The following is a 14,626-nucleotide window of genomic DNA, read 5'->3' on the forward strand; positions in this document are numbered from 1 at the left end:
GGTAAGTGATGTCAGGTCAGATCACGGCAACCAAGGCTTACAGGTATTTAAAGGGGCAGTGTCACGGTATTAAAAGTTAATTTTCTGATTACTTTCAAATTGAAGAAAACCTCAAAATAATAGTTTTCTAACGTAGAAAAATACCAATGGAGAAACTGAATAAGGATGGTTTAGACTGACGAAAAAGGTCAGCTTCGAGCCAAAGTGGCGCATACTGCCGGAGCTTATCCCGGTTTCCTTAGCATTAAGCAGCTAGGAGTATTTCTACTCCCCCCTGGATGGGATGCTAGTCCATCGCAGGGAACCCCCCAGCATTATTTCGCCGGTACCCATTTATACACCTGGGTGGAGAGAGGCACTATGAGAGTAAAGTGTCTTGCCCAAGAACACAACACTGTGACCCCGGCCAGGGCTCGAACCCGGAACGCTCGCTCCGGAGTCCGGCGCGCTAACCATTAGGCCACCGAGCCTCCCACAAGACTGACGAAGATTAAGACGAATTACGAACGAAAACCTTAAAAAACTTTGCCAACTTTTTCAAGTTGCGTTGTCCGTGACGTAGCTCCTTTAAGGCCTCAGTATATGACTGGGATGTGTGTGACTCTAAAGTGTTAGCAGTTTTACGAGTTACACAATGGACTGTTGAGATTTTGGGAGGAATATATAAGAGTATTCTGGGGTGGCTACAGTCTCTGTAGGCTAAACTGAGTGAGATTTCAGCACGAAGAGTTTCATGCTTAACAACCAACTAGAGACACTACTGGCTGTCCACTGCGCTCTATTTTCTCGTATTTTAGTCCTTATTTTTCTTCAGTCGTTGAACGCGCGAAAAGGATCGCGGGAAAACTGAACGCGATTCCCCGCTCCCAACTCCCTCGCGCTCCGCACTTGGGCTCGCTGTGTCGCGTGCGTTCTTTCTAGACGTCGTCGCTGTAGCGAAGGCCTAGATGGGTACGCGCAATATATATATGTTCCCGTTGACGCAATCCTTTAGACAGCAATATCGTGAGCTGATGTACATGTGTAGGTCAGAACAAGTTGACGTGCGCCGATCTAGACTCGCTGTCTGGCCCGTACACGCCAATTCTTACGTCATAAACTCGTGAGTCATACCCGCCTAGTCAATACTAGTACTGAGCTCGTATTTGTCTGTTTGGAGTATTGACACATCCTTTTCGGGGATTATTTTTATGTTTGAATATCCTTTTTCAAAGGGTATGACGTGTATCTCCCAAAATTACTTTTTAGTTTATATTAAATTATTTTACAAAGGAATATCTCATGCCAGTATCGCAGTTAATAATAATTAACTGAAAATAGTTTCCATACAGATCATTTAAGTTATCGATGCCAAATCAAACGACGTAATGGGGTACGAGGGCCCCTCGTACTCCATTTCTGCACTCTGGCGGCCAGAATACAGTTCTAAAAAACACCCCTCTGTAACAGACCCAGTGGAATCTGTAAAAAGTCACTGGATTGGCCAATTTTCCACTGGGTCGGCTTATTTGAGCTCGTTTTTTTAAAAATAGGTTTATTCGACATAAGTGACACCGCACAGTCACTGGGGAAGCATAAAAAGTAGGCGGGTAAAATCAAAATATTCGCTGGGTACCGGGGAGTCTAAATTTTCACTGGGTAGGGGAAAATAATCCACTGGGTCGGGTTCCACTGGGTCTGTTACAGAGGGGTGTTTAAAAAAGGATACGTCACCGCGTAAAGAAACGGTGATTGATTTGCTAGAAATATTTTGTAAATTTGCGTTTCATCAAAAAGGCCCAGTGCTATCATGCACCAATTGCAAGGGGTAAAGAAAAAGTGTGAAGCCAAGAGAGAGGAATGAGAATCCCAGTAGTTGCAAGTGATTCATTTAAAAGTCTTCCACTAAGAGTACCAAATGGGATTAGTGCCGATAACAATATATTATTGGTTTAATTGTTACCTAGTAGATCGAAAGTTAATTAGCAGGAAATATCATTTTAATGAAACACTCTTGTTCATTGCCCATTTCAATTTGACAAGAAATAAAATTATTGACAGCGGTAAATAACATAACACATGGACTGCGCATGGCTCGAAACTCAAGTAAATTTTAGGTTCTTTTTTCAAACCATGCGTAGACCATGCGTTCAGGAGCCCATTACTGATGTGTTACGTTTGTTACCGCTGCTTGTATATATTTATTCCTTAGCCGGAAATAGAAATAGGAATACAGATAGAAAGCTTCTGTATAGAGCTTTCATTTCTTCCTTACTGAGACTTCTTTCGTATTGCACAAGACGGGCGAGAATGGACAGAATGATGGAGAGAGATTAAAGGCACGCGGGACGACGCCCGCAACAACGACGCCGGAGACCATCGCCCTTGGCGCGCCCCCTTTAGCTGTTTTTAGACCTCTTTTTCCAGCTTTAAGAAGAGAGTTTGCGAGACACTGCTTTACGACTATAAAAAGCTGAAAAATAACCCCTTTGTGTGAGTTTTGTCGATCTAACTCTCGAGACGAACTGTTGGTGAGAGATGAACGTGATTGACTGGGCACGAGCAACACAATAACGAGGCGCGGTACCAAAGACTCGACAACATGGCGGCAGAGGAGAACGAAGAAGATGGAAAATCGCAGAAAGATTCTCAACAACAACAACAACCTGTAAAGCTCAGGTATAGTACATACAGCTACTTCGAATACTACGACTTATCCTCAAGCCTTACTCTCTAAATTTAAGCCTTTGTTTTTGTCTTCTCTGGCATAACTACAGAATTCAGGGCCACTTTTGAAGACGGATAAAATCTGGTGGCTCGTTTGGCTCGGTAGTCACTGCCGAGCCAAACGAGCCACTAAATCTTTACACCGAATACTTCCACTGCCGAGCCAAACGAGCCACTAAATCTACACACCTTAAATAAACACCGAAGACTTTACGCACAATGCAATAACGCAGGATACAAAAATTGCTCGTTCTTTCATCCACTGCCGAGCCACAATTAAATATACGCACCGTAATATAAGCAGAGAGCACGTTACAATAATCCACTGCCGAGCCAAACGAGCCACCAAATACACATTCTCTTTCTCAAAGCTCATGTAGTTGTAAAGCGTCACAAGTAAGCTCGTGCACAAGCTTATTTAGGTTATAAAAGCACACCTGGTAATCGAAGTTTACATGTACTGTTCAATTTATAAAGTTATTCGTATCAAAATGCACAGTAATGTCAGGGATCATTTTCTATCTTCTTTGAAACAAATATGCAAACGACACTGAAAATAGTACATTCAAACAACTTTTGCTAATAAGACTTTGACTTGTAAACGAATAAATGATTTTATGCATTCTAATCAAGCTTCTAACTTGCATTTACTGTGCTATTGTATGTGAAAGTCCACCAAATTTGCCAAATCTAACCTCAAAGAAGTTGAAAATGACGTCATCAAATGACATACAGTAAGACTTACATCAATAAAAATGGAATTGTGTTTTTGTTCTGCAGTATCGCTACTTCTTTGTTGTTGTTGTTTACTGAGCTGTGTGACAGTAGTGGCAGGTTATATTGTTACCCATTGTGTTTGATTAATATTTCAGCCACAAGCAATTTAGAAGGCTTCTTAAAAAGGAAAGACGACGCCGAAAGAGACAGGAGGCAGCTAAACAGAGAGAACAGAAAGAGCTTGAAGGTACATGTAAACACGTCATAATATGAAAAAAAATGATTGAAAAATGATTGGGAAAAAAATGCTTATACGGGGTATGATTTACAGACTATTTTGTATTATGTAGTCTACAACAAATATCTTATAATTTGTTACTTATTTTTGCAGGAACTTAATTTTGCGAAAAAAAGAACAGGCATATTTCCCGGGACTTAATTTTTGCGATTTGATAAAAAATACATAATTAACATAAAAATACAATAAAAAACATAATTAAAAATAAATTTTCGCGAGTCTTTAATTTCGTGATAAGGTAATTCTTCTGTTGTTTGTTTTTGTTCCATAGAATTAACAACTTTTAAAACAAGTCAATTTTATCTTCCTTTGTTTTGTTTAAAGAATTTCAAACCAACCTGAATTTTTACGACAGACTGTGACAACATAATTCCTACTGATAGTAAGATTTAAGGAACATTTATTATCAGTAAGAAATAATTACATGTACTTCAAATTAGTATGATCTAACTTACTTTGTGTTTTATTTTTACTTTTCAGAAAAATGGAGAATAGAAAATGACCCAATATTTAGGTAAGTTCAAAATCAGGAGGAGTACATGTACAGCTCAAAAGTAAGGTACTGCTCAGCCTCTGGTCATGTTTCCAGCAAGACATGTAAATGTATGTTTTTTTCTCTAAAAAGATGAGTCCTGTTTTTATAAGAATCACTGAACTGGCAATTTTGAAATTTAGTGCTTGCAAAACAAATTTTCTCCTCAAGAGCTGGTTACTTTTCAATTGAAAATTGTGTCTGATTTGTCTTGTAATTGTAATGTGCCTTTAAAAATTATTTATTTTATAAAGGGCCAAGAAAGAAGCTAGGGAAAGAACAGAAAAGAAAATATTGCTTGAAGAGGAGGAAGAAAGGTAAGAAATATTTTGGTTTGTTTCAAACTTTAGGTTGATGTATCACAGTGACCAAATTAATTCTCAAAAGTAATACTTCAAGAAATGTATAGCTCTAATTAGAGAGGAGAAATAAGATTTAAGCTTGGACTGACAAGGTTAGCAAGGATAACCACTGATATGAGCTTTCTTAATTTAAGAAAAACTCAACATCGCTTATGGTTGGAAAGAGAAGCTATTGCTCAAGAGAGGTTTCGAAAGAAGAAGGAGGATGAAGAAAGAAAATTAAGAGAAAAACTGGAACAAGAGGTGATTGAATATCATTTGTATTAAATGAAAGCTCTGAGTTGTGGCCAGAATTAGAATGTATTAAATGCTCTGTCATGATGAACAAGACTTTCAGTTAAATGTTCCATGGTTCACTGTAGCTGTAAAATTTATGTTGTGGCGACCTCAGGGAAACTGCACAACTGTAACTGAACCAGTGTTTGCCACATGGATAAAATGTTCAGCTGTAAATAGTAATGAACACTTTAAGTATTCTCTTTAAAATTATGCTTGCAAAATGAATTTCATTCTTACATGTAGAACAATCTCAGAAAAAAATTAAAACTTTTGCATTAAATAATTGAAGGCGTGAGCGCAAGAAACGCACTTTGTGTTTTGGCCAAATTGAAAATTGTCATAAACAACTCCAAATTTCGCACGCAAGTTTGTTTACGTGTGCTTAACATTGATCTGTATTCAAATTCGCTGAATCTAGCTTCGTTTTTTAGAAATTACGTATGCAAAGAACAAAGGCGTTTTGCAAAGCTTACGTTCTCCACAGTCAGCCAGCAGTATGAGTTTTTCGACACATCGCGTGTAAATCTTTCCTTCTAGCGTTATTTAACTGTCCGGGGAGGTTGAAAAACGTGTCAGAGCCATACTTTTAGTTCGTAGCCACCATTTTGAGGATTCGCTTTAAGAAAAGGACTGGATAACACTGTCATTGTGGCGCGATGTCACCTGATAGGTGTCACGTGAGAGGAAAGAGAAAAAAAAAATGGCCGTTTGTTCCTGAAAATCATTTGAAGCCTTGGGTTAGTTTTAGCGTAAGTGCGGCTGCCAGGTGGTTGAAGGACATCATTAAGTCTGAATACCCGTAAGCTTACAGCATCGCTCGAAGAACTGAGTGATGTTTCTGCCTTTGTTTTGTACAACAGCGCTGTTTAGCGCTTCGGAGAAAACGTTGCAAACAAGGTAGTTTTGAGCCTGGCTGCATAGAAGGCCTAAAACAAGAGGTTTCTTGCCGGGAACTTCGTCAACGCGAGTTTTACAGGGTCCGCGTGGGTTCTGCCGCGACAAAGTTGCCGAGAAGTGACCTGGTTTTAGACTTTAAAAAATTCTTTATAGGTTTGGCAGGGGGTGTTCGCTCGCAAAATTATTTTCTGTGCCTCATTAAATATTCATCAATCAATCTATCGATTCGTGCGAACGAAAACCTCATAAGTTTATCTTGTTTTCGCGGGATTTTGTAGATGTGTGATGATGTAAGGAGTGGAGATAGAAGTGAGAGCAAGCCGGCGGCACTCAACTGGAAGCAAAACTAGTATAATGTGACAACACGAGCAAACGTATTCAATCAACAATCAGTCTTTATTTCACTTTCACCTCGGCAAATTACAGCTAACGGTAACAGAGTAAAATAGTCTTGCCTGAAACAACAAAAACTAGCTAACCGCAAGCAGACTGCAGAAAAAGCTAGCTGCAAGCAAACTGGCGTGAAAGCTTACTGCATTAAAAGCGCAATCTATAAAAGGTTGAGGCTGACTCTGATCCTAAACTTAACTTGAAACGGCTTAACTCCCTAATCCCTTGGGGTTAGTGTTAAACTTTTTTTTTTTTTTTTTTTTTTTTGCATTAGGGCTAGGCTTTTGTGTTAGGGCTAAGTCTGTAACCCTAATCTGAAACTCTAACCCCGACCCTAGGGCCTTGGGGTTACCTTTTTGCGTTAGGGCTAGGACTGTAACCCTAAAAATTTAGCTGACTTCATCGTCTTGAGAAACAAAAGGTTTCCTTTGTTTATCGTTTGCAAAAGAAAAGTCAAAAGACACCGCGCAAGCAAAAACCTGTCTTTTTGCATGTGTTATTTTTCGAAAACGAAGGAAAGACCAGCAAAATTAAATACAGGGCAGTGTTGAGCACACGTAAACGAACTTGCGTGCGAAATTTGGAGTTGTTTGTGACAATTTTCAATCTGGCCAAAACACAAAGTGCGTTTCTTGCGCTCACGCCTTCAATTTTTGAATAATTCTTATTCATGTACATGATTGTAAATTTGGGTTTTTCTCCCTTGAAATTGGCAATTATTTAGTTCTTGTCCAGCACAGTGAAAAATGTAACCTTGAGGTAACTAAGCATACATGTATATAATTTGCAGGTTTGTCACAGCACTGGTTGAACTTAATTTTAATTATTGTTTCTTTTTCTTTATTGGTCACTGGATATAAAAAAATGCAAGTTCCATATTTCAATTTCTCAAGCCTTAATACTGTAAGTTGTATTGTGTTGCAGGAAAGAATTAAGAAAGAATGGGAAGAGGAACAGAAAAGAGAGAAAGAGAGAGAAGAAAGAAAACAGAAGGCAATCAAAGAAAAAGAGGTGATATCACTGTTGATGGAATTGAGTATTCACTGAAAATGGCAGTATCCCAACACATTTAGTTCATGTCATCCGGATAATGAATTATTATTAAATAACGTTATCTTACAAATAACTGATCAGCATAACTGATTAGCCCTGAGTTGTGTTCTAAAAAAGCACTAGCACCTATGATGGTAAAACAAATTGGTACTAAAACCAGAGTGCTTTTAAAAACAGTCACTGGAGATTGCAAGAGATTCTACCGCTGTTATTTTACTTTCAAGTTTTTATAATAATTATTACATGCACAAAGTACTGACATGTACCTTGTAGGACAGGGAAAAATTGAGCCCGCAAGGAAGGAATGATGTCTTTTTCCTCCGGATGCCTTACATGTACATGCCGAAAATGTTATAAATTTATAACCACAAAAATTTATTGTATAGCTAATGGGCTGTAATTATTGGTGGGATATTTCAATCCATGAACATTCTGTCATTTATTTTTGAATATTCACTTTTAATGAAAATCTTGCATTCTGTTTTGAGGCTTTTTCTGAAATATTAAGTATAAAATACCTTATTATTATATATTTTTAATGTTGTTTGAATAATTATAAAAACTGAAGAGTTTCTGATAATCCTTAACTAACTTGGAACAACATCAGCCAAGTTTGCGTGCAAGTTGTCATCTGCGAGACTTTGGGTCCATTGCATCAAAGATGTCTTTGTATCTTTTAAAAAAATAGCAACTATAAAATAATAAACTACAGTGTAGTAAAGGTTATTGAATTTAAGTATAATTGTAGAGCTCTACTGGTTAAATTATAAAATTCTCTGACAGTGTACATGTAGGTTGATTATTGAATAATTCAACTAATTGCTCAGCTACTTTATAAGAGTTGGCTGATTCGCCAGTAATGTTCCACTCATAAAGATGGAGAAATACTGTCTAGTGTTTCATATGCTCATTATTATATTCTGTGGGAATTTCAGAATTTACCAAGTGGAATTTCAAATGCTCTTTTCATCTGTAAACACATGATTGTACAAATTATGTATTTTTAATGTCAGTTTTGCAGTACATTGTTACTTGTATTTTTTGTGTGGTGTACATTGTAAAATGTATGTTTGTCAATATTTATGTTGCTGTAATGACCTTAATGGCCTTGGGGTAAACCAGTTTAAAACTTTAATGTACTTGAACATATTACTTGTATGTAGAGATCAGTGTGTCATTAATTGTGGCAGTTTTATTGTACTGTGTAGTTCACAGTTACATGCATGTATTCTCTATGTAAAAAAAATGCTCTTAACCTTGCCTCAAGCCACTTGTTTGGAATCTTCATTCCATTAGGATGCCTTGTTCAGGGAATTGGACAAACCAACAACTTCAGAGGTACTGTACATGGACATCAAATGTTTATAAAACAAAATGCATCTACAGATGTATTGTTATTATAATGCACTCACTCACACGCTCATCCTCTTTGCCCCCAGTGAGGCCGCATGGGAGCATGGTCTTAGTAGTGGCCTGATTCGTGTGGCCTGGTGGGGACTGCACGGTAACCTAAAGTTAGCTCCCTGGACTTTGGATCACCAGGTTTGAGCCCTGGCCAGAGTCACTGCGTGCTTTCTTCAGCAAGGCACTTTTCTCGTAGTTTCACTCTCCGCCCAAGTGTATAAATGGGTACCAGCAAAATCAATGCTGGGCTTTACCCTGCGATGGACTAGCATCCAATCTGGGGGGGGGGGGGGAGATTATTACTCCCTGTTGCTTAATGATATGGAAGGGGGATAAGCTCCGGTCTGATGGCCGCTATCTTAGTTAATGATTTTTATTTGTTTGTTTGTTTGCTGTTGTTGTTTGAATATCCATGTGACCGGTCAAGGAAAAAAAGATGCTTGTAAATAAAAAGCTTTTAATTTTTTGTGTCCTTGTAATACAGGATAATGGAGCATGGCATAACCCTCTTGCACCACGCTCAAATGACGTGAAGTCTTATGGCACAGAACAGGTGAGAAACGTGCCTGGAGAATAATTCTGATGGCTCTTTTTACTAGTAATAATGTATGAGAGGCGTGGTGCCCTAATGGTTGATGTGCTGGACTATGAATTGAGTGGTCCGGGTTTGAGCCCTGGTCGGGTCATTGTGTTGTGTTCTTGGGCAACTGACACTTTACTCTCATAGTGCCTCTCTCTAGCCAGGTGTATAAATGGGTAACAGCAAACTAATGCTTGGGGAGGGGGGGGGGGAGCCCTGCGATGGACTTGCATCCCATCAAGGGGGAGGGGGGTAGAAATGCTTCTGTCCCATAACACCGACTGCAAGAGATCTGGGGGTATGGACAACTTGGCTTGACTTTTAATACCTAGACATTACCTCCAACATTTTACATCTTTTTAATTTGCTCACATTTTAGGACACAGTGAATTGTTCATTTTACTTGAAGACAGGAGCATGTAGATTTGGAGATAGGTGAGTGCAGTCAATTTCTATTCTAACCAGAAGAAAGGCAAACAAAGAACAACTTGGTAGAATTACTAGAAGAATTCTTGTGGTCATTAGTCTAGAGCTATTGTCGATTCAAGTATAATATTTGTCAAAAGGTGCTTATGTCTCTGTGCATGGTAGAAACTATTGTCGTCAAAAACTTCTGCAACCTGTATTTTTAGCAAACCTAGAAATAAATTATGGTTAAACTAACTACCGGTAAATCCCGATTTCTTGACTGGATATCTGCAGGTGTTCAAGGCAACATCCTAAACCCAGCTCAAGTGTAACGCTGATGATCCCAGCCATGTATAATGACATTCGACTGTCGCAGTCCATGCTTGATGAAGCTGACCAGGACACTAGTCTCGAGGTGAGTTCTCACGTAACTAAAAGGAAGGTCGTCTTCACACGTTCAGTTCTTTCCCGCCAAGAAACCTTTGAGATTCACTGATAACGTAGCGCCTCAGCGATCCGTGTTTTGGCTCTGATTGGTTGTTACTTGCGTGCGAAAAGAGCCAATCAGCAGCAACACACACAGGCTTTGTCATCCGACGTATGGAATGTTTCGAGTCGAATCGCAGACGACTGTCTCGCAGGTGTAGAATTGATGACAAGAGGTGAAATAATGACATTAGCTGAAAAGAGCCCAATATTGCAGCCAATCAAGTGTTGAAATTCAGCTGTGGATCTACGTAAGATCGTCCGTAATTAAGAAAGAAAACTGCCTTACTTAGATAAGCATTGATACAAATGGCGCATCTGCAAAATGAAATTTTCAAGTGTTTGGATCGTAATCTTTCCCAACTTTCTAAACACCCTTGTTTTTTTTTTTTGTTTTTTTTTTTTTCTTTTTTGTGGTATTATCTTTTTGTTGTGCTTCTACCTTATTTATCATTATTTTGACGTTTCCTTTGATTTGAAGGCAATTTTTTGTCGCATAAAATGACAAAACACCAGTCTGGTAAGGCCCCAAAAGAATAAAATATCTTGATTATCAATAAAAGGAATGTTACTAGGCTTACCAAAGCTGTCTACCTAGAATGTCATTCGGTCTTATCGTTCATGGTTTATGCTTTTCACCGGGTCAACATTTCTTCATTTAGGTGTATTTTGTTGCCAGGAACACTACAGGTTTCCTGAAAAGGCCCTGGAAAAGTTGAGGAAAATTAATCCTGAAAGAGAAAATGTGAACGTTAAAGCAATGTACTGATCGTATGGAAACAACAGTGTACCCCCTTGTACATGATGTAGGATTGGCCATACATTAGCGTGCTTGTGACATTTTTATTTCGACGTTTTTTCCAGTATGATGAAAAGGACGCATATGAAAATTTCAAGCAGTTTTATGAAGACACCTTGCCGGAGTTTAGGAAGGCTGGTACTGTTGTTCAGTTCAAGGTAACGTTTGTCTTAATTGACTCTCAACCAATTATTTTTTTAACATTGTCTTGTTTATGTACATGTATCAAAGTGTTCATGAAATACATAGCAGATGAACAAATGATGCAATCCATAATGTACACTGTAAGCTCTTCGGTAATTAAGTCAAGTTATTCCGGCCATTATAATTTAAAATTCTGCGGTGTAGCAGGAGGGCATTTTGCGTGCGCATGCGTCGATATGGACTAGTGCGCACGACAGAGAAGTTCTGCTATGGATTGTTTACATATTTTCCACAATTTATGGCCTAATTTCGAGCTCAAAATAAAACGTGTTTTAAGTTTTATTTGCTGTATACAATACTAAGAGTCCTTTCTTTATCTTCTGACAACAACAAGCAAAGTTTGGTGTCGGCGTGCTGTTTATCTGTTCGACTTTGGCTATGTGTATTAAACATTGCACGTGGACAAAATGGCGACCGAATGTCGAGAACCTAAATACCTTGCCCATGTTTTTAATAGCCGGAAGATCTAAACGGACAAAGCGCTACGGCTACTTAGTACTAAACTATAAAACAGCAGTTTTAACTATACGATGTTATAATCAAGTATCCCGGGTTTGAGCGAGTGGTCATGATTTTGTTCAGATTTTTCATAAAACTGCAATTTAATCGTTCTCACGATGCGAAAATCTCAAAATCTAGCCTTGATCTCCAGCGTCTACCGATGATATATGGAACCTGAAGTACTTAAACTATCGTCTAATGCTGCGAAGGTAGCGTTAAAAAATGGTCAATTGTGGACATTTTTAGCTTTCTTTAACGTACGTTCTCGCTGGTTTATTCTAACAGAGAAACTATCGCTTGTGATTATTTCCTTAAACTTGAGCATTGGTCAAAATAACTTCACATTTCGATGATACCACAATTATTCTGTTGAACAAGAAAAGAATTACTGCGATCGGTCTTAATTTTAAAGTGTTATGGTAATTCTTTGCTGGTAGACTATTTGTTTACATTTTATTATGTTAATTAGTACATTTTTGGCTCCTTTATCAAAATCTAGCCTTGATCACCAGTCAAAAAATAGCATGAAACGAACAAGCGATATATATATTTTTCAGAAACGTTCTAATAACTGTTGCATAAAATGTCTTAAGAAATAATTTTTAACTATAAACAATGTTATTTTCAATTTTTCATTCAACGTTATTTCTTTAAGATTGATATTCATTCTGTTATAACGACTGTTTTACTTCTGTGTCGCCTAAATGTGTTTTAAAGAACTGCAGAACTTGTTCCAGGAAACCCTGTTTGCCAGTCGAGAGCAAGTTGGGTTTGCTTTAGAGTCATCAGTGAGCTGCATTATCATGTGCAGAACACCCAAACATGTCTTTCCCCTCAGGGAAAACCCTTTTCTTTGGTGGCCGTCCCTTTAGGCAAAAAATCTCCCGAAAAAATATAATATTGCTCGCACTCTGCCTGTATTACAGCAATTGATTTGATGTGAAGTTTTGATCCTAATATATCACACTCCAGCACACGGATAAATGTTTTCCTCTTTTTACGGCCTGTTTGATTTTTGTCGGTGAAGGCTTTCCTACCTGTCCCACATATTTTCCCATTATTTGCAACAACGATCCCGAAGCAGGCCATAAAATCCTTGCCGCACACAAAACCCTTTTTCTTAGCGAAATTTACGTCTATATTAAATTATGTGACGAAAAACAGTACAAAAATCAAAGTTTGAATCTTCCGCGCCATTTTTATTCCTTAGATCACACGGTCTTTGTACAGCGGTTGCACGCATGCGCACGCAAAATGCCCTCCTGCTCTGCGGTGTAATCTGTCATTCTACATCTACATCTACATATAATTAGGTCGGTAAAAATCTTAAGATATCACACCAAACGTTAAAAACTAAAATGAATGTTAAAAATGTTAAAAACTTAATAAAACTAATATGAAAATTTCAAGCAGTTTTATGAAGCAGTTTTGATTCTTGATTTCAAGCAGTTTTTCCTCATGTCATTGGACTGACATGAGGAAAAAATCTATTTTCGAAGGTGTGTTTGTACATAATTAGACCTGCTAACCGGAAACGAAAAGCGAACGACTTTTAGAAAGTCTAGTGCATAATATAAACGGTTTTCCTTTTTTAGGTTTGCTGCAACCACGAGCCACATTTGAGAGGAAATGTCTATGTGCAGTTTACCAGGTGGGCTTTACATTGTAAATTTGTTTTATATACTGGGTTGGGGGATTCTAAAAATAATCTTTCTTTCAGTCCCTGTGAATTTCTAGTTTCTCTGTTCTTCGTTATAGCAAAATAACGTCACATTTCATTATTTTGCAGTGAAGAGGAATGCGCCAAAGCCTTTGCATTGTTTAACGCTCGATGGTATGCATCAAAGCAGCTCTCCTGTGAATTCTCTCCAGTAACGAAGTGGAAGTCAGCAATATGTGGTACGTTTTTACGAAGTTATTTGTTCTCTCCCTACCTTTCCTCATTCTACTCCTCCTTTACCCCTGCCTTCGAAAAATTGTGCTATCTCACTTCTCTATTTTAATAAGAAAATCAGTTTAAGCAAAGTAAAATTGAATGACATGCACAAAAACGCTTGTGTGTAACCATGATAATTATATCGAAGAAAACCTTGTACAGCCAGCCCAGGGCTGCAAATAACAGTCGGTCATCACACATTGGCCGACCAAAATTTGCTCATGTCCGACGAAATCCGAATTGTGGTCGGACATGATGTCCAGACAACTTTTGATCATAAATCATAAGTGATAAAGTTCTTGCAAGTGGCCTTTTGTTTTTGGTGATGTCCGACCACAATTTTTTTCCGACCAAGATGGTGTCTTAGTAGGACATACGGCCTTTCAAGTGAAAAAAATTATTTACAGCCCTGCAGCCATTTTTCTAGGTAAAGACATTTACTGAACAAACACGAGTTTTGGAAGTTATTGAACTTCTACCCACTATTCAAAGTCATTTATATAGTCTTGATGTTCTGTCTGTTTGTAGGTCTCTTTCAACGAAACCGCTGTCCACGAGGCAAGAACTGCAACTTCCTGCACGTGTACCGAAATCCAGGAAATGAGTTCAACCACAGAGACGACCTGTCACCTAACCGAACCCCGTTCACCGGTGGCCGAGGATCCGAGAGATCTGAGCGAGGCTGGAGACGAGATCAGTGGAGCAGACGCAGAGATCTGGACCGAGATAGATCGCGGGAGAGAGACTGGGAACAGGACAGGTACAGAAAGCGACGCGAGAGAGACCGGAACAGAGAAAGGGAAGATGATCGAAGCAGGTATCGCAGGCGAAGTAGGGAAAGAGAACACAGTAGGACCTCAGAAAGACGCGAAAACAGAGATCAGAAGAATAGGAGAAGAAGCTACAGTAGCGACGAGGGCGACGAAAGAGAAATAGAGGACAAACATTTGTCTGAAAGGTTGAGTTTTAGATATGCTTTCAAAATTTTGTCTTGCATCATTCCACTTTTCCTATACATGTAGTTACAATTAAAATTACACAAACCATGAAGCTTCAGCTACCTTAAGGTTACTC

General features: G+C 38.5%; 1 protein-coding gene across 1 annotated transcript in view; it reads left to right on the plus strand.

The window, feature by feature from the left end:
• The first annotated feature begins 2,518 nt into the window (after window positions 1–2,518).
• LOC144662566 (U2 small nuclear ribonucleoprotein auxiliary factor 35 kDa subunit-related protein 2-like) overlaps window positions 2,519–14,626 on the plus strand; it is a 14,996-nt gene continuing 2,888 nt past the window's right edge. Inside the window, exons 1-14 of the mRNA XM_078523407.1 lie at window positions 2,519–2,658; window positions 3,579–3,670; window positions 4,202–4,235; window positions 4,508–4,570; window positions 4,750–4,858; window positions 7,106–7,192; window positions 8,531–8,572; window positions 9,123–9,191; window positions 9,598–9,653; window positions 9,921–10,041; window positions 10,977–11,069; window positions 13,212–13,267; window positions 13,406–13,515; window positions 14,081–14,510. Of these exons, the coding sequence (XP_078379533.1) occupies window positions 2,582–2,658; window positions 3,579–3,670; window positions 4,202–4,235; window positions 4,508–4,570; window positions 4,750–4,858; window positions 7,106–7,192; window positions 8,531–8,572; window positions 9,123–9,191; window positions 9,598–9,653; window positions 9,921–10,041; window positions 10,977–11,069; window positions 13,212–13,267; window positions 13,406–13,515; window positions 14,081–14,510 (1,439 nt within the window). The 5' untranslated portion in view covers window positions 2,519–2,581. The remainder of the gene's footprint in view (window positions 2,659–3,578; window positions 3,671–4,201; window positions 4,236–4,507; window positions 4,571–4,749; window positions 4,859–7,105; window positions 7,193–8,530; window positions 8,573–9,122; window positions 9,192–9,597; window positions 9,654–9,920; window positions 10,042–10,976; window positions 11,070–13,211; window positions 13,268–13,405; window positions 13,516–14,080; window positions 14,511–14,626) is intronic.

This window comes from Oculina patagonica, chromosome 8 (assembly GCF_052425735.1).
Source record: "Oculina patagonica isolate OP01 chromosome 8, crgOcupat, whole genome shotgun sequence".
NCBI lineage: Eukaryota > Metazoa > Cnidaria > Anthozoa > Scleractinia > Oculinidae > Oculina > Oculina patagonica.